The sequence below is a fragment of the Rhincodon typus genome, chromosome 2, assembly GCF_021869965.1.
Source record: "Rhincodon typus isolate 14 chromosome 2, sRhiTyp1.1, whole genome shotgun sequence".
Lineage (NCBI taxonomy): Eukaryota > Metazoa > Chordata > Chondrichthyes > Orectolobiformes > Rhincodontidae > Rhincodon > Rhincodon typus.
This window is the reverse complement of record NC_063333.1, coordinates 22,542,984-22,559,375: the sequence shown is the minus strand read 5'-3', so window position 1 is coordinate 22,559,375 and position 16,392 is coordinate 22,542,984. Positions and strand designations below refer to the sequence as shown.

Below are 16,392 nucleotides of genomic sequence, written 5' to 3'. Positions count from 1 at the left end.
CATGTACGCCAGACCAGGTAAGGATGGCAGTTTCCTTCCCTCAGGGACATTAGTGAGCAAGGTGGGTTTTTCCTGACAACTGACAATGGATTCCTGGTCATCATTAGACTTTCAATTCCAGATATTTTATTGAATTCAAATTCCACTATCGGCTGTGGCAAGCATGCCTATGCTGCCTTCACCACCCTATCGACCTGTGTGGCCACTTTCAGGGACCCATGGACCATGAACCCCAAGATCCCTCTGTACATGAATGCTGTTCAGGGTCCTGCCATTAACTGTATATTTTACCTTTAATATTTGATCTCCCCAAGTGCAGCACCTCACACTTGCTGATCTATATCCCATTGGATCCTTTGACAGCCTTCTACACTATCCACAACTCCTCCAATCTGTCGCCTGCTAACTTACTAAACCACTTATCTATGCTTTCATCAAGCCACTGATAAATTACAAACAGCAGAGGTCCCAGTACAGATCCCTGAGGAACACCACTAGTTGTGGACCTCTAGCCAGAGAAACACTCTTCTTCTTCCACCAGCCTCTGCCTTCTGTGAATCCATGTGGCTAAGTCTCCATGTATCCCATCCATCTTAATCTTCTGAATGAGCCTACCACTTGTCAAAGCCTTTCTAAAATCCATGTAGACCACATCCACTGCTTTACCCTCCTCGATCACCATTGCCACTGCCTCAAAAAAGACAATCCAGTTAGTAAGATATGACCTGCCCTGCAAAGGCCATGCTTTTCCAAATGTGTAAATCCTATCCTGAAGAATTCTGTCCAATAGTTTTCCAACCACTGAGACTTGCTAGTCTATAGTTTCTTGGTTTCCATGTTCTGAGGAAGGGTCACCAGACCCGAAATGTTAACTGTTTTATCCTTCTCGGATGCTGCCAGACCTGCTGGGCTTTTCCAGCAACTTTGTTTTTGTTTTTGGGTAATCCCTTTTTCCCTTCTTGAATAGAGGAACAACATTGGCTTCTTGCTAGTCTGCCAGTACTTTTCCTGTGGCTAGCAAGGATACCAAGATCTTGGTCAAGGCCACAGCAGTCTCTTTTATCCCTCTCATAACCTGGGGTCGACACCATCTGGCTCTGGGGACGTATCCACGTTAATACTGAGTCCCAACACCACTTCTTTCTTGATCTTAACGCCCTAGCATATTAGCATACTCCACACTAATCTCAGTATCCTCCATATCCTTAGTGAATATCGATGCAGAGTACTCATTTTAGAATCCTGCCCATGTCCTCTGCCTCCAAGCAGAAGGTCCTTTTTATCCTTGAGTGGTCTGACCTTCCCAGTTACCCTCTTGTTTTTAATGTATCTGTGGAATGCTTTGGGATTTTTTAACCCTACTTGCCAAAGCCGTTTCCTCGTTCCCTGCTTGAGTTCTTTCCTGCTTTTATTCCTCAACCTGAGTTTAGCTTCCTAAATCATATATGCTGCTCTTTCCCTTTTGACTTGATTCACAACCTCCCCCACTATCTAAGGGGGTCCCTTTTTTTTAATCTTGCCAACGTTGTCCTACTCCTTACTGAAACATGCTGTTCACCTAGGTCTATAAACAGCTCCAACATGTCAAATGTTATTAGGCCAGTCCACCAGTCCTAGCTCCTAATTTGCTTTCCACCCTCTTTTTTTTTCTTTTTTTTTGTTTTTTGTTTTTTGTTTTTTTTTCTCCACCCCCACCCCAGTTTTTAGTACCTTCCTGCAAGGTGTTGACTAATCCTTATTCGTAACTACCTTTAAAGCCTAACGCATTATGAACATGGTTTCTAAAATAGTCTCCCACTGAAATGTCAGTGCCCTGGCCAGGCTCACTGGCCAACACAAGGTCCAGTATGCTCCCTCTTCTCGGTGTACTATCCCCATACTGTTTCAAGAAACTGTTTTAGATGTACTTAGGTTCTGCCCTGTCAGAATCTCTTGTTTTAAGGGCAATAGATGGAAGTATACCATGCGCCTCCTTAGCCACTTTATCCATCTGTCCTCATCCCCCTCTGATCCTTTGTACTTCCTAGGGTCCTACCATTCAGTGTATTCTCTTGTTTGTCCTGCCTAAGGCATCACCTCTGATTCATCCAGATTGATTTCTGTTTGCTACTGATCAACCTAACTATCTTCTTGTCTAAGCTTAGACTTCCTCTCTGTTTACCACTCCATAGTTTTCGTTGCCTGCAAACTTAATGATCAACCTTCCAAAATTTAAGTCAAATGTAAATCACGAAGAGTCCCAACTCCAGCCATTGTGGGACCTCACTGAACACAGATTCAGTCAGAAAAACATCCCTTCAGCTGTTTCCCTCTGCTTTTTACTGGACTTTAGTTTACAGATATCACTTTCTATTCTTAGAATTTCAATTTCTGGTCTTATGAACTTGTTCTTTGTCCTGTAGCCCTGTAGTTAGTTTGAATACAGTGATACTTTCCTGACTGGACTTTGATTTAATCCATGTGTTTGGAAAACCAGGAATAGTGCCATCTGTATTTAAAGGTTGACATAACTTGGAAGTCATCTTGATCTAAATTATTTAGTTCGATTAGGATTCCACTTGAGGCTTCATTTAAAATGAAATATGTGCAGTAATTTGTGTTATCAACAAATATTTTATTTTTAATTACCAAATCAAATAGCACAGCACTCCTGGATTCTTGGTTTCTTTTTCCTACATTTGGGCTGTCATTTTTATACGTCAGAACACCTTTCTCAAAGCTTTTGTTCAATTTCTTTTGCAGGTATCTCCATTCCCTAATGCTGGTTTCATAAATGGATTTACTGCAGCTCCAAACTTCAAATCTGCTACAGCCCCTTTGACCTCACTCAGACAATATAATCCTAGGAACAGGTTAGATTTATTTGCAACTTTTAATTTTAAAAATTAGCAAACAACCTTTTCTAGTATGTAGAGCAAAACAAAGATGTTCAAAGTCCTGGTTAAAACACATGCTTCTACTGCAAGTATTGCTCCTGGTTTCACTTTTTTTTTGTTTCTGGCTGCCTTCCATTATTGGAGGAAGACACTTGGCAAGAATGGTTCAACAAAAAGCATTAATTTAGACATGTATTGTTGAAATTAAAACTAGATGTCACTTTGTGAAAAGCTTACTTGTGCTTTTGTGATATTATCAAAACTCAATGTGAAAAGGTACCATTTTTTACAAATGGGTTTCTCCTGCACTGCCTATATGTAAGAACATTAATTTTAAAATTTGAGATGTCTACATGTGCAAAATAATTCAGTTAATAGACTGTGTATTTCCATTCTAATTCAGTTTGTGTCATCCCTCAGTTTGCAAGATTTTCTTAGCAGACTGTACTGTTTCATACAGCTGGAATGTCAACTTCAGTCTTCTGTGGTGGGCAAATTATTGGAGAGGATTCTGAGAGATGGTATTTACAATTATTTGGAAAAAGCACAGTTTGATTAGAACGTGTCAGTGTGGCTTTGAGGGCCTGGCCACGCCTCACGAGTCTTATCAAATTCTTTTGAAGATGTGAAAAAGCGCATTGAAGGCAGAGCAGTGGAAGTGGTGTATATGGATTTTAGCAAGGTGTTTGATAAGGTTCCACGTGGTAGGCTCATTCAGAAAGTTAGGAGGCATGGGATTCCGGAAATTCTGACTGCCTGGATGCAAAACTGGCTGTCCAATAGAAGACGGTGGTAGTAGATGGAAAGTATTCAGCCTGGAATTCGGTGACCAGTGATGTGCGGCAGGGATCTGTTCTGGGACCTGTGCTCTGATCTTTTATAAATGACTTGGATGAGGAAGTGGAAGGGTGGGTTAGCAAGTTTTCCAATGATACAAAGATTGGAGGAGTTGTGGAGGGCTGTTGTAGGTTGCACCGGTACATTGATGGGATGCAGAGCTGGGCAAAGAAGTGACAGGTGGAATTCAACCCAGAAAAGTGTGAAGTGACTCATTTTGGAAGGTCAAATTGGAATGCAGAATACAAGGTTAATGGCAGGGTTCTCGGCAGTGTGGAGGAACAGAGGGATCTTGGGGTCCATGTCCATAGATCCCTCAAAGTTGCCACCCGAGTTGATAGGGTAATAAAGAAACCATATGGTGTGTTGGCTTTCGTTGGCAGGGGGATTGAGTTTGACCCACAAGGAATGCTGCAGCTCTATAAAAACCCTGGTTAGACCACACTTCGAATATTGTGTTCACTTCTGGTCACCTCATTATAGGAAAGATGTGGAAGCTTGAGAGAGGGTGCAGAGGAGATTTACCAGGATGCTGCCTGGACTGGAGGACAGGTCTTATGAGGAAAAGTTGAGGGAGCTAGGGCTTTGTTCATTGGCGTGAAGAAGGACGAGAGGTGACTTGATAGAGGTGTACTAGATGATGAGTGGCATAGATAGAGTGGATAGTCAGAGACTTTTTCCCAGGGTGGAATTAACTATTACGAGGGGACATAATTTTAAGGTGTTTGGAGGAAGGTATAGGGGAGATGTCAGAGGTAGGTTCTTTACACACATGGAGTGGTCGGTGCATGGTAGTGGAGTCAGATACATTAGGGTCATTCAAGCAACTCTTGCATAGGCACATGGATGAAAGTAAAACGTAGGGTATGCAGGGTAGTTTGATCTTGGAATAGGATAATAGGTCGGCACAAGATCGTGGGCCGGAGGGCCTGTACTGTGCTGTACTGTTCTATGTTCACTTCAGAAAATGGCCAACTAATGTGAACACCTCTTCAGTGTTCTGGCTGTTTCATTTTAACGCTGTCCCCATTTGTTACAAAAGTGCTTTGATCAGAAGTTTGTTAATAGCTTCATATGGTTATAGTCAAAACAACCTAACTCTCTCTCTACAGCTATGCTGCGTTCAAAATTACTGAAGTTAAGTGAAATATTCTTGAAGGAACTTAATTTGAAAAATCTGTACTCCTTTGTGAGGGTAATGCAGTCAAAGCAATAGTATTACAGTTAGGACATTTCAATAAAGTTAGTGTTTTGAAATGTCCAAATTCTGGTTATTTAACCTGAGGTAAATTTCATAAGTGGAATTTCATAAGTAGAATATGCAAGGGTTATATCTGCAGATGAATACTGGAGTTGGAAGTTCAAAATGTCAATTGGGTTGACAAGTTGTAACCCCCCAGTTGAATGCCGCACACTGTATGCTCGGCCTTCTATTAATTGCTTGGATAAAACAGAAGTAGATTGCTAAATTTGTAAAAGATGCCAAGATGAAAAGGAAAGTTTTCTCGAGGGTGTGTTGATTATCGCGAGCTGCTATTTTTATCCTGCTACTAAGAGGAATTTGTCCCAAAGATTTGGTTGAAGTTCTTAATGCTAGTCTTTGTTTCAATTGGCAGTGGTTTTAGTACTGATTTGGCCTTGGAGCTGGGGTCAGAAGTTTTATATAGGGTTGTGTCAATGTACTTGCAGCATTGTTTATAATCACCAGACATGGTGTTTTCTATTTAAATACTTTTTTTTCACTTTTATACCGTTTTATAGTTTTTCTTCCTGGTATTTTCAAAATTATTTTGTTAGCAAAGTATTAAAGTGTGCTGGTTCCTTATTTTGTAACCCTTCCTGTTGCTGGTTTTGTGTCCAATCTGTAGTATTAAATTGATCCATCCTTTTATAGATCAGTACAAGTTTTGTATTTCTGGCAGGAACCACAGCAAAACCCATTTGCGCCCCACATTGCCGAACACAGATCGTGGTCCAGGACTTTTGGAAAGCCCAACAATATTTAATTTTTCTACGGATCGTCTGTTGAATGGTGTTCGAAGTCCACAGATGCGACCAGCTGGACCCAACAGGACACGGATGCATAGTAGTGCAGGTTATAAGAGAGATTTTGCAATTGGAAGGTCAGAGCAAATCAGTGCTGATTCATCACCTAGTATGGGCCGAGGAAGGTGAGCTTGAATAACAAATAAGGAAGTAATGGCAAGAATCCACTCTCTCTCTTTTAACAGATATATTCTCAACATGTGAAATGGAAGTAGACCATTTAGACCTCAACTTTTTCTGTTATTGAATAAGTTTGCTTTGTTTTTGATATTCCTACCTAACCTGGTAGCCTTTGATTGCCTTGCTTAACAAACACTTATTTGCATTTTTTAAAAAAAATGCAAATATGATACCTCCCAATCTGAGGCAGTGTTCTGCAAATTTTCTAGTGTCTGAAAATGTTAATTGCTAATTTATAAAAGTACCCCTTTATTCTGAATTCAGCCAGAAGACAACATTATTTCCTCGTTCACAATCCTATATACTTCAAGTCATTACTTAGTCTTGTAAGCTCCAGCAGAAACGAGTCCAGTCTGTCCAATCTTATAAGACAGCCTGCTCAATCTAGTAAACCTCCTTTTGAACTGGCTCCAATGCATTTAATCGTTATGTTTAAATAAGGAAGCCAGATATGCCCTGTCTAAATGGGGCCCGGCTTACTTTTGTGTTCTCTTTACAGCCTATGTCCCTAGTAATCTTGTCATCTGCACATTTAACTGCCTTGTCATTGCTTGCCTCAAAGTCCTGGATGTAAATTGCAAAAAATTGTGGCCCCAGCAGAGATTCCTGGGATCTCCACTCATCACATCTGCCAATCAGGAGAAGACCCCTTTGTGTATACTGTTTACAGCCAACCAATCAATTGTGTATCCGTGCTAATGTGATTGCCTCCATGACTTAATTTGCATAATGGCTTTTAATACCACATTTGAAATGCCTTCTGGAATTCACTGTTTATAGGTTCTGTTTTACCTACAGGAAATATACCTGTTTCAAGGAATTTGAATAGCTTGGTTATACCTGGTTTTCCTTAACCATGCTAGCTTTACCTTGAACTTCACTGTGTCCAACTATAAGCTGCTTGTTTTATTCTAACATTTCCCCATAACAAACATCAAGCTACCTAGCTTGTAGCTCCCTGCTTTGTGCCTATCTCCTTGTTTGGTTTAAGAAACATTTTCTTGCTTCAGCAATAATCTAAATTTCCCACAGATCAGCCTCTGATTTCTGTCAGTGTTTTGTTTTCTCCCTGTTGTCTCTGCCTCCATGCTCCTGCCCATGCTCATTGCAGTGACTGCCAGTTCTTTGTCTTTTACCTCATGATTGTACCCCACATGTATGTCATCTGAAATCATCTAAACAACATAATACGGACATCTTAAGTGGTTTAATCCTGATGAACTGTTAGGTAACTTTGGAAAGCCTCTAACTATTTAACTAGTGAAAAAGGCCATATTAAAATAGTTATTTGTGATGTGAAATATAGATGTATTAACTTAAATTGATTTTTGCCTGGATATCAGTCTTTAAGGAGTTTTCTTCTTTCAATCCAGGAAGAATTCATATGGATACAGGAAGAAAAGGGAAGACAAGTTTACGGTATGAAAATTTTTTAAAGTTGGAATTTATTTAATGACTATCATGTGAAGTTTGTGGTGGTACTATATAGAAGGGTACTGGTTTGTGCTCAGTTCTCTGGAGTAGCTCAGTTAACATTTTGTTAAATGTGATCAAGAAAATTTATGATCATTATGTAAAGGTACCTACCAGAAAAGGAACTTGACCTTGGGAAATAACGCACAGCAAGTGACTAAAGTGTTGGTAGAGAAACACTTTGGGATGAGTGATCATTTCTATTTTAAAACTAATCGAATTATGGGAAAAGGATAAACCTTGTACAAATGTTGGTTTTTAATTGGAATAAAGCAAATTTTAGTGGTATGAGACAAGAACGTTCAAAAGTTGATTGAAGTAGATTTCACAGGTAAAGGGATATCTGATAAGTGGGAGGCTTTCAAAAATGAGAATGAGTTAAGAGGATTATCTTCCTGTTAGTGAAAGTAAGGCTGGTAAGAGTAGAGAACAATTGACAAATGAAAATATTGAGGCTCTGGTCAAAAGTAAGGGATCAAATCAATCACAGTATAAAGAGTATAAGGGCATTCTTGAGAGGGAAATGAGGAAGGTGCGAGGAGAGCGCCTTGGCAGATAAGGTACCAGGATAAACCAGAGATTCTACAAGTGCATGAAGAGCAAAAGAGCTATTGGAGAATGGGAAAAATATTTCACATCAGTTTTTTATTGTGGAGAAAGACATGGAAACCAGAGAAATCTGAAATAAATAGTTCAGTGTCATACAGCATGGATGTATCAGGCTATTGTATCCAGTACGGTAACTGATCTCGTTTCATCCGATTGATCTCCCAGCCCCGCACAGCTCACTTCTACCTTCTCCCAAAAATCCACAAACGGGACTGTCCGGCCATTGTTTCAGCCTGCTCCTGCCCCACAGAAGTACTCTCTTCCTACCTTGACTCAGTCTTCTCTCCCCTGGTCCAGTCCTTACCCACGTACATCCATGATTCTCCTTATGCCAGTTTCAAAACTTCGAGCTGCCTGCTCTTTATCATGGACATGCAATCCCTTTTACATATCCATTCTCCACCAGGAGGGTCTTTAGGGCTGTCTGCTTCTTCCTGGAGCAAAGACCTGAACCATCCCCACCCACTAGCCCCTCCTCCGCTTGGCCAAGCTTACCCTGCAGTTCTGAGGAAGGGTCACCGGACGCAAAATGTTAACTCTGATTATTTTTTTTTCTTCACAGATGTTGTCAGACCTGCTGAGCTTTTCCAGCAACTTTGTTTTTGTTGTAGAACAGTAGCCTACTTATTTGCATTGTCTTGCCTGGCTTCCAGAGGGCAATATAATACAAATGGGCTTGTACAGTTAAACATTTTAAAGATATTTGGAGGAGTTGATGAATAGGGAAGGTTTGGAGGGTATAGGACAAATGCAGGAAGTGGGACTAGGTTAGTTTGGGAACATGGTCAGCATGGACTAGTTGGACTGATGGGTCTGTTTCCATGCGTATGACTCTATAACTATCTCATCTGAAGCAGAATATGCTCCACCTCAAAGATGAAAATCTTGATAGTTAATTTTTACCTGGTAGAATGCAAAATGTTTACCCCACAATTTACAACTTTCCTTCCAAACAACTTCACTATTTACTGTTGAGACAATGTTAATCTTTATTTGTCAGACATGCTGTAAATAATAGTAGATTGCTGAGTCCACTGTTTCCTGGAGTGAACTAAAAGCTTGAATGTTTGGTTCTGTCTAAATGCATGCAATGAGATTGGCAACTTTTGAAATGAAGCTTTTTTTGGAAAAAATGGTTGTCATTCCTAATTACCTTGCATTGTCTTGTCTTGCCTCGCCTCCAGAGGGCAAAATGGAACTGCAGTCATTGGATATGCTATAAAGTATGAAAGACCTGAATGAATGTTCGTTAAACGAGCCATGCAGTATTTCAAGGATGTTTCCTGGCCTTGTTGCAGAAGTGAACAGATGAATTGGATTCCCACTTCCTATGTTGCTTTGCTAAGGATTTGAATTCATAATTCTGTTTTAGTTAGTATAACACTTATGAAGTTAATATACTTCGATGTTGCATTTACATTGAAGCAAAGTAAAATTCTTGTTTCAACCATTTTACAGCCCCTTCCATATCCCACTTTTGTCCTCCTATTGACAGCAGTGCCTTCAATCTTTCTAGGCTGTGTTCTGTAATTCCTACGTAATTGCTCAACCTTCCCTTCTTGCAGTACTGAAGATCATTTTTCTAAATCTTGTCATTCCTTGCGTATATCTCTTTTAGATTTGGAGCCATTTTGGCATAATTGCAGTTTAATACAGTACTTTTGGGATGCTTTTCAACTGAAGTTGCATCGAAGTGAAATCTCGTTGTAATCAGATAAATGTTTTCTTGGCCTGGATTTTGCAGTAGCAATGGTAGTGAAACGGTCAGCATTCTTGCTGATGATTCCACTGAAGTTGACAGCAACATCTGGAATAGTGGGACTGCAGCTCTTGCTTTATGGTGATTTTGTTTTTTTAGTTGGTGTACAATTGTGACACTCCCAAACTGTTATCAAGTAAATAGAGTGGCAGTTGCTCAATTTTAGTCTTGTCATTGAAGCCCTCAAAACAAGTTGCAACTTATTAAATGAGGTGTAACTGTTTTTAACAGCATGCTAACTTCCTAGTTCCAGGTAAATACATCGCCAGATTGGTAGTATCTCTTGGTACAGGTGCAATGACTTTATTCTAAGTTAATTCACAATTATTTTAATTTGGTTTTGTTTGAGATGGTGGACCTTTGCTTGAGGCTGAATAATTGCTGTTTTGGTGATGAAAATGAAGCGTAGCCTTGATTTAGTTAAGTTCTTGCCTTCAATTTTTTTTGTGACAAGATGCAGACTGTGGCTCTTGAGTCTCATAAACACGCCACTTATGGGTGTGTCACTTGGAAACAGTTGAAGCCTTGACTTGACATTGTGCACCTTTTTGTAGCTGGTAGAGAATGTGTTTAAGAAGTTTGTTTGAATAGTGTTCTAGATTTTCTGCTTATTTCAGACAACAAATTTATCGTCAAGTTTTTTCCAGCACAGAAACAGACATTTGGTCAAACTCGTTCATTTGCCAGAATTTGGCCTGTACCCCTCTTTATAACACAAGGATATGAGCATGGTGGCAGTTCACTGGATTGAAACAGCTGAATTTCATAGAATCACAGAATCCCTACAGTTTGGAATCAGGCCGTTTGGTGCATTGAGTCCACACCAACCCTCTGAAGAGCATCCCACCCAGACCCGTGCATTTCCCATGGCTAATTCACCTAACCTGCGCATCTTTGGGTTGAGAGAGGAAACCCATGTAGACATGGGGAGAATGTGCAAACTCCACATAATCACCCGAGGCTGCAATTTAACCTGGGTCCCTGGCACTGAGGCAGCGGTGCTAGCCACCATGCTGTCCCACTTCATAGACTTTCCACAACCATGGCCCCAAATTTGGGGCCAATGTTAAAGCAATGACCTTCACAACTGAATCTTAAGTGAAGTACGGAGTGCCCAGTGTGTTGTGAAGTGGGTGACTTTGAGGACTCGTGGGAACAATAATGGAAGCTGCTTTATATATTGGGATTTATGATGAAAACATGGTGTTAACTGTAGCAGAATCTAGGGTGAGCAAATGGTTTTTCCCTAATCTTTAGTTTAAAATCCATTTGGATTCAGTTGAAAGGATACCTGAGTGAGGTCCAAAGCAAGTACGTGGCTTCCTAGAAAAGGGACACATTGAGAGCAGTTAAGGAAATAAATCAACTCCGGTGGTAGAGTATGTTTTGTAAATTTCTAGACCAGGTGTGTTTGGCTAAGGTTCTGTAGATTATTGAAAGACTGATGGTTCAAGCTCTCGGTTGTGTGTTTCTGGAAAAAGACTTGACAGCACCTGGGACTAGAATTGAGAGGAAGCAGTTAAATCAAACCGACATATTGGAGGGAATTTTTCTTTCTGGATTTTTACCTGTAAAATGATCATTTAGGGCTTTTGTCCAATGATGTAATCGCTGCCATTCAGTTGTCTGTTTAGGGAAACTGCTTTCCTTGCCTGTTTATAATCTGCATCTGACTCCAAACACACGTGGCATATTCTGAACTCTGCTGTTCTCTGAAGTGGCCAATAGGCTCAAGGCAGTGAGGGACAGGCAACAAATGCAGACCTTCAATCACGCGCACATCCCATTCAAGAATAAAAATACATGTTATGTTGCCCCCAGTTTGTCTCACCTTAAGGTTGCACACTAATATCCTGTGGAACTTTATTGAAGCTCCCTGAAAATTTAAATTTGCCACATTCGCTGTTTTTATTCTCCCCTTGTTAATTCCATAAGTTATGTCCTTCAACTATATTAGATTGGCTGATCGTGATTTCTCTTTGTAAATCTAGCTTTACCCTCCCTCACTTTTTTCAACAATGGTATATTTAGCACCCTCCAATCTGCCAGCTCGCTTCAAGAACCAACAATCTAGCCACTTTTTATGGCCACCGTATTCAGTACACAGGATGTATATTATCAGCCCCATTGATTTCTTTGACATTGTTTTAATGATTTGTTTCAATTGCTCCTTCTCTCAGACTTGCTTCCCCAGCATTGCTGCCTTCTGTGAAGGCAGGGTTCATGTAGTTGCTTAATTGATCTGCCATTTCCTTGTTCTCCATTATCAATCGTTCTCTTTCGGACAGTAAGGGGCCTACATTTTGTTTTCACTACACTTTTTTTTTCTATCCATAAAAAGCCTTCATCTGCTCTTTAGTTCTTTGTAAGTCTTCTTTCATACTGTATTTTCCCTTTCCTTTAGTGTTTACTGAATTCCAAACTGCTTTCATTCTTCAAACTTGCTACCTTGTCTAACAACTTTTGTTTTTGGTTGGGCCACTTTTTTCTGTTTGTGCCAGAAAGCAATGAATAATTTGGAATGCAGGCATTGCTTTAATATTAACCATTATCTATCCACTGCCATGACTTACAATGAAGTTATCCAATTGCGGCCAACTTGTTGCTGGTGCTTAGTTTTGCTTGTTTAGATTCTCTCATTTCAGATTGGACATCACTTTTATCCCAATGGAAAAGTTATGTCATGGTCACATTTTTCCACTAAAGGGTCTCTGACAGCAAGATTATTATTTGACCCTTTTTCCAGGTCTGCTGCTATTGCCAGCATTAGATTTTCTTGTTAGCAGTCGTTGCATGACATACAATGTAATATACCTTATTAATAGCCATTTGTAGCTTCTAATTATCAATTTGATAATAGGGAAGTGTGTTCCTGGATGCTAAGTGATTGCAATTTAAGTGCATTTTGACATTTGTGAGGATAGTTATTTCAATTTTGTTCTTTTTGTTTTTGCAGAGATCCCAGACGCAGTCACCTCCACCACCCAAGCCACCATCACCTAACTTTGAACTAGGGTTGTCTAATTTTCCTCCTCTGCCTGGAGCTGCTGGTAATCTGAAGACTGAAGAGGTTCTTGAGAATAGACTATCGAATGTGATCAAAGTACTTCCAAAAGAGAAGGCACAGATATTACAGGTATTGCAATCATTGAACTTTTGAAGAGCACAACTACAGCCTTTAAACCATGGAATCGAAGAAGTCATGAAATAGAAGGATGCTGTACATGTCTCCAAGCAGGATTTGAGTTTCAGAACTAATATAAGCTAAACTCAACCCCTGCATTGTCTTCCACCATTGAATAGCTTAAACTGTTCAGAAAATTGTGGATTGGTAGTATCTTGACTATCTGCTACATTAAAGCTAGCTTCAGAACCAAGATGGCTGCTGAGCTCCTGAATGATCATGAAAAGGCAGCTCACCCCTTCAGAGAAATCAGTGAGAATTGGAATATGCTTGACACGATGAAGACAGTTCACTGGGATACAACTTGGAGAGGATTGTGGAAGTTGGACTGCCCGTAGAACAGTACAGCACAGGAACAGGCCCTTTGGCCCATAATGTTGAGTCAAAGATGACACCAAATTAAGTTAATCCCTTCTGCCTCCCTTTGGTCGATATCCCTCCATTCCTTGCATATTCATGCGCTTACCTAAAAATCCCTTCAATGTCCCTGTTGTATCTGCCTCCACCACCCATGGCAGCGCATTTCAGATTCCTATTCCATGCAAAAGAACTTGCCCCTCACATCTCCTTTGAATCCCCTCCTCACCCCATCTTAAGTACGTGCCTCCCCCAAGTATTAGAATATCGTAGTGAAAACTAGCCTGAAGTAGTTTAGAAGAATTGTGCCTTTGCTGAATTAACTCGACAGGGTCAACTGAGATCATTGTTAAATTTACAGCGTTGCAGTATTCTAGGTGAAATGGAATAAACTGTGTTGAAGTGAATGTGTAAGGAAGCTAAATTCAGGGTTAATTGGTTCATAAAGTTCTACACTTTCCATTCCCTGCAGAATGTTGTGCTGTTTTTACTCAACATTAATCTTTCAAACAACAGATTACTTGGTTCTCATTTGAGGTTTACAGGTCTGGCTATGTCAATTAGTGGCTATCTTTCTCTAATGCCAATAATTGACTATGTCAAGAATCTAATTGCCTGTAATTTAAGAATTAATGTGTATATTAATAATTATCAACATGTACTAATTCAGTTATCCATTCTCCAGGTAGGAATTTGGTAAGATGACTAGGAGGAATATTTCTCTAAGCAAGCTACTTGGTGATCTTGGAAGAAAATTGAGTACAAAATTGTTCTCAGTATGTACTTTGTGCATGAATTGGAAGTACATTTAAGCTGTCAGGATTGTAGTGGAAGTGAAACTAATGCTTGCAACTAAATTAAACAGTATGGTGACTTCTAAGACAAATGGAATCTTTCAGCATATTGAAACCAGCTTACTGTGTCTGATCTCTGGGACTAGTGTAAATAGGACTCTAACAGTGATTTTTTCTTTCCATTTTAGAGTATAAATGTTGACGCAAGCACTAACACTATACCTTCGGGAATACCACGGGAGTCGTTGCCATCCATATCTCCAACTGTACTGCCAGCAAGTTCTGAGGGGTCCCCTTCACCACCTCGTTCTCCAGAAATCAAGTAAGCTATTTAAATTCTGACAGCTGTTGATGTCAGTAATACTTAAGAGCATCTTTACACATCTAATGGATGGACTTAATTGAACATAATTACACTGATTTTGTAGGTGTCTACCAAAAAAATTGAACATGCAAGATGGCTTGCATGATGTGCATGCACAACAGTACCTGCTTGAGCTCTAATGTTAAATGTTTACTAGTAACCTGCACAAAAACTCTTCAAAAGGGCTCAACACACTGTCTTTGCTGTTTAAATCTGACCACCTGTTTGCAAACTTGCTAATTTTGAATTTATGTATGAAGTAATGTTTCTAGCTCAATTAAATCATAGAATCCCTACAGTGCAGAAAGAGGCCATTTGGCCCTTTTGAGTCTGCATTGACCCTCCAAACAGCCTCCCAGCCTGACCCCCCCCCCCCCCCCAAAAAAAAACAAAGCCCCCATTTACGATAGCTAATCCACCTAGCCTGCACATCCCTCGACACTATGGAAAAATTTTTAGCATGACCAATCCACCTAATCTGCGCATCTTTGGACTGTGGGAGTAAACTGGAGCACCTGTCAGAAACTCGTGCAGACAGTGAACTGAACCCAGTCCCTGGCAGTGATGCAGCAGTACCAACCACTGCTGCTCTGCCACCCTGTAGAAGCACTTGCTATGCACTTTGTTTCCATTTATATGGTCTAGGACCACGTCCCCAAATGAATCCCATCTGGGTGTGCTTTCTTCAGCTGTTTTAAGAATAGCCTGTTCAATGTTGACATACTACAAGCAGATTTACGTGATGATTTGATTTATGTCACATACCCAAATACGGTGAAAAGCTTTGTGAGTAGCAAGGACATACAGATTGTAGGGTGGTTGGACAGTGAAATGAGTAGGCTAAACTGCACAGGAGGTGTGCAAAGCAAGATCGACATTATTTGGAGTCCATTCATCACTTTACCTTCTGAAAACTGAGTTAATCCATTTATTAATGATTTGTGAATCATGAATGCATGACCTGCTCTCTGGGCTGCTTGCTGATATCTTGCTCCAGATTATCCATGACTTTTCTTCCATCTGAATCTGAATCAATTAATTGATACGGTTCCCTTTTCCCTTTCCATCTCATTCAGAGCAAAATTGAGAAACATTGAATGATTTCATAATTACGACAATGTATGGATGCTTTAAATCCTCGTGGTATCTGACATGTCTGGAAGGAAAACTTGGAATTTATCAACAAAGTCCTGTTGTATTAAATAAAAACTGAAAGAACTCCAATTGCTATAAATCTGGAACAAAGACAAGTTGCTGGAAAAGCTCAGCAGGTCTGGCAGCATCTGAGGAAAAATCAGTTAATGTTTAGGTTCTGGTGACCCTTCCTTGGAACTTGTCAGACCTTGAATTTGATTGTCTGAGGGCATGCATTTTAATTATCCCATGAGATGTGTACATCACTGAAGACCAGCCTTTGTTGACCATCCCTTATTTTAATGTGATTGTGAGTCACCTGCTTGCATTGGTGCAGCCCACCTGATGCGATTACACCCACAGCCCTCTAAAAGGTGGAGTTTCACAACTAGTGACAGTACAAGAGTAGCACCATTGTTCCATCTTTGGGTGGGGGAGAGGCACATTGTGCTTGCAGGTTACTTATTTTTGTGAAGTTAAACCTATTGGAAAGGTTCTTTGAGGGGCTTTGAATCTTTTGAAATGTATTTTGTACATGGCATGTGTTGTAGCCACTACATCGATGGAAAAGTGGTTAAGATGGGTGTGGAGCAAATGGGCTTTTTTTGTCTTGGATAATGCTGAGCCTCTTGTTGGAACTGCAATAATACAACCATTTGGAATAGCATTGTCGCACTCTTGTGGCTTAGTGATGAACTGGCACTGGGAATTACTTCAGAATTCCCAGCTTCTGACCTTGTCTTGTATTCACTGTTTGGCAATACAATTATGGTAATACC

The 16,392-nt window shown here is 40.2% G+C and overlaps 1 protein-coding gene across 1 annotated transcript in view; it reads left to right on the top strand.

The window, feature by feature from the left end:
* The window catches only part of larp4b (La ribonucleoprotein 4B), an 85,739-nt gene extending 71,120 nt beyond the window's left edge, over positions 1-14,619 (top strand). Inside the window, exons 11-16 of the mRNA XM_020527491.2 lie at positions 2,743-2,852; positions 5,636-5,884; positions 7,313-7,358; positions 12,737-12,916; positions 14,304-14,437; positions 14,544-14,619. Of these exons, the coding sequence (XP_020383080.2) occupies positions 2,743-2,852; positions 5,636-5,884; positions 7,313-7,358; positions 12,737-12,916; positions 14,304-14,437; positions 14,544-14,619 (795 nt within the window). The remainder of the gene's footprint in view (positions 1-2,742; positions 2,853-5,635; positions 5,885-7,312; positions 7,359-12,736; positions 12,917-14,303; positions 14,438-14,543) is intronic.
* The last annotated feature ends 1,773 nt before the right edge of the window (positions 14,620-16,392 follow it).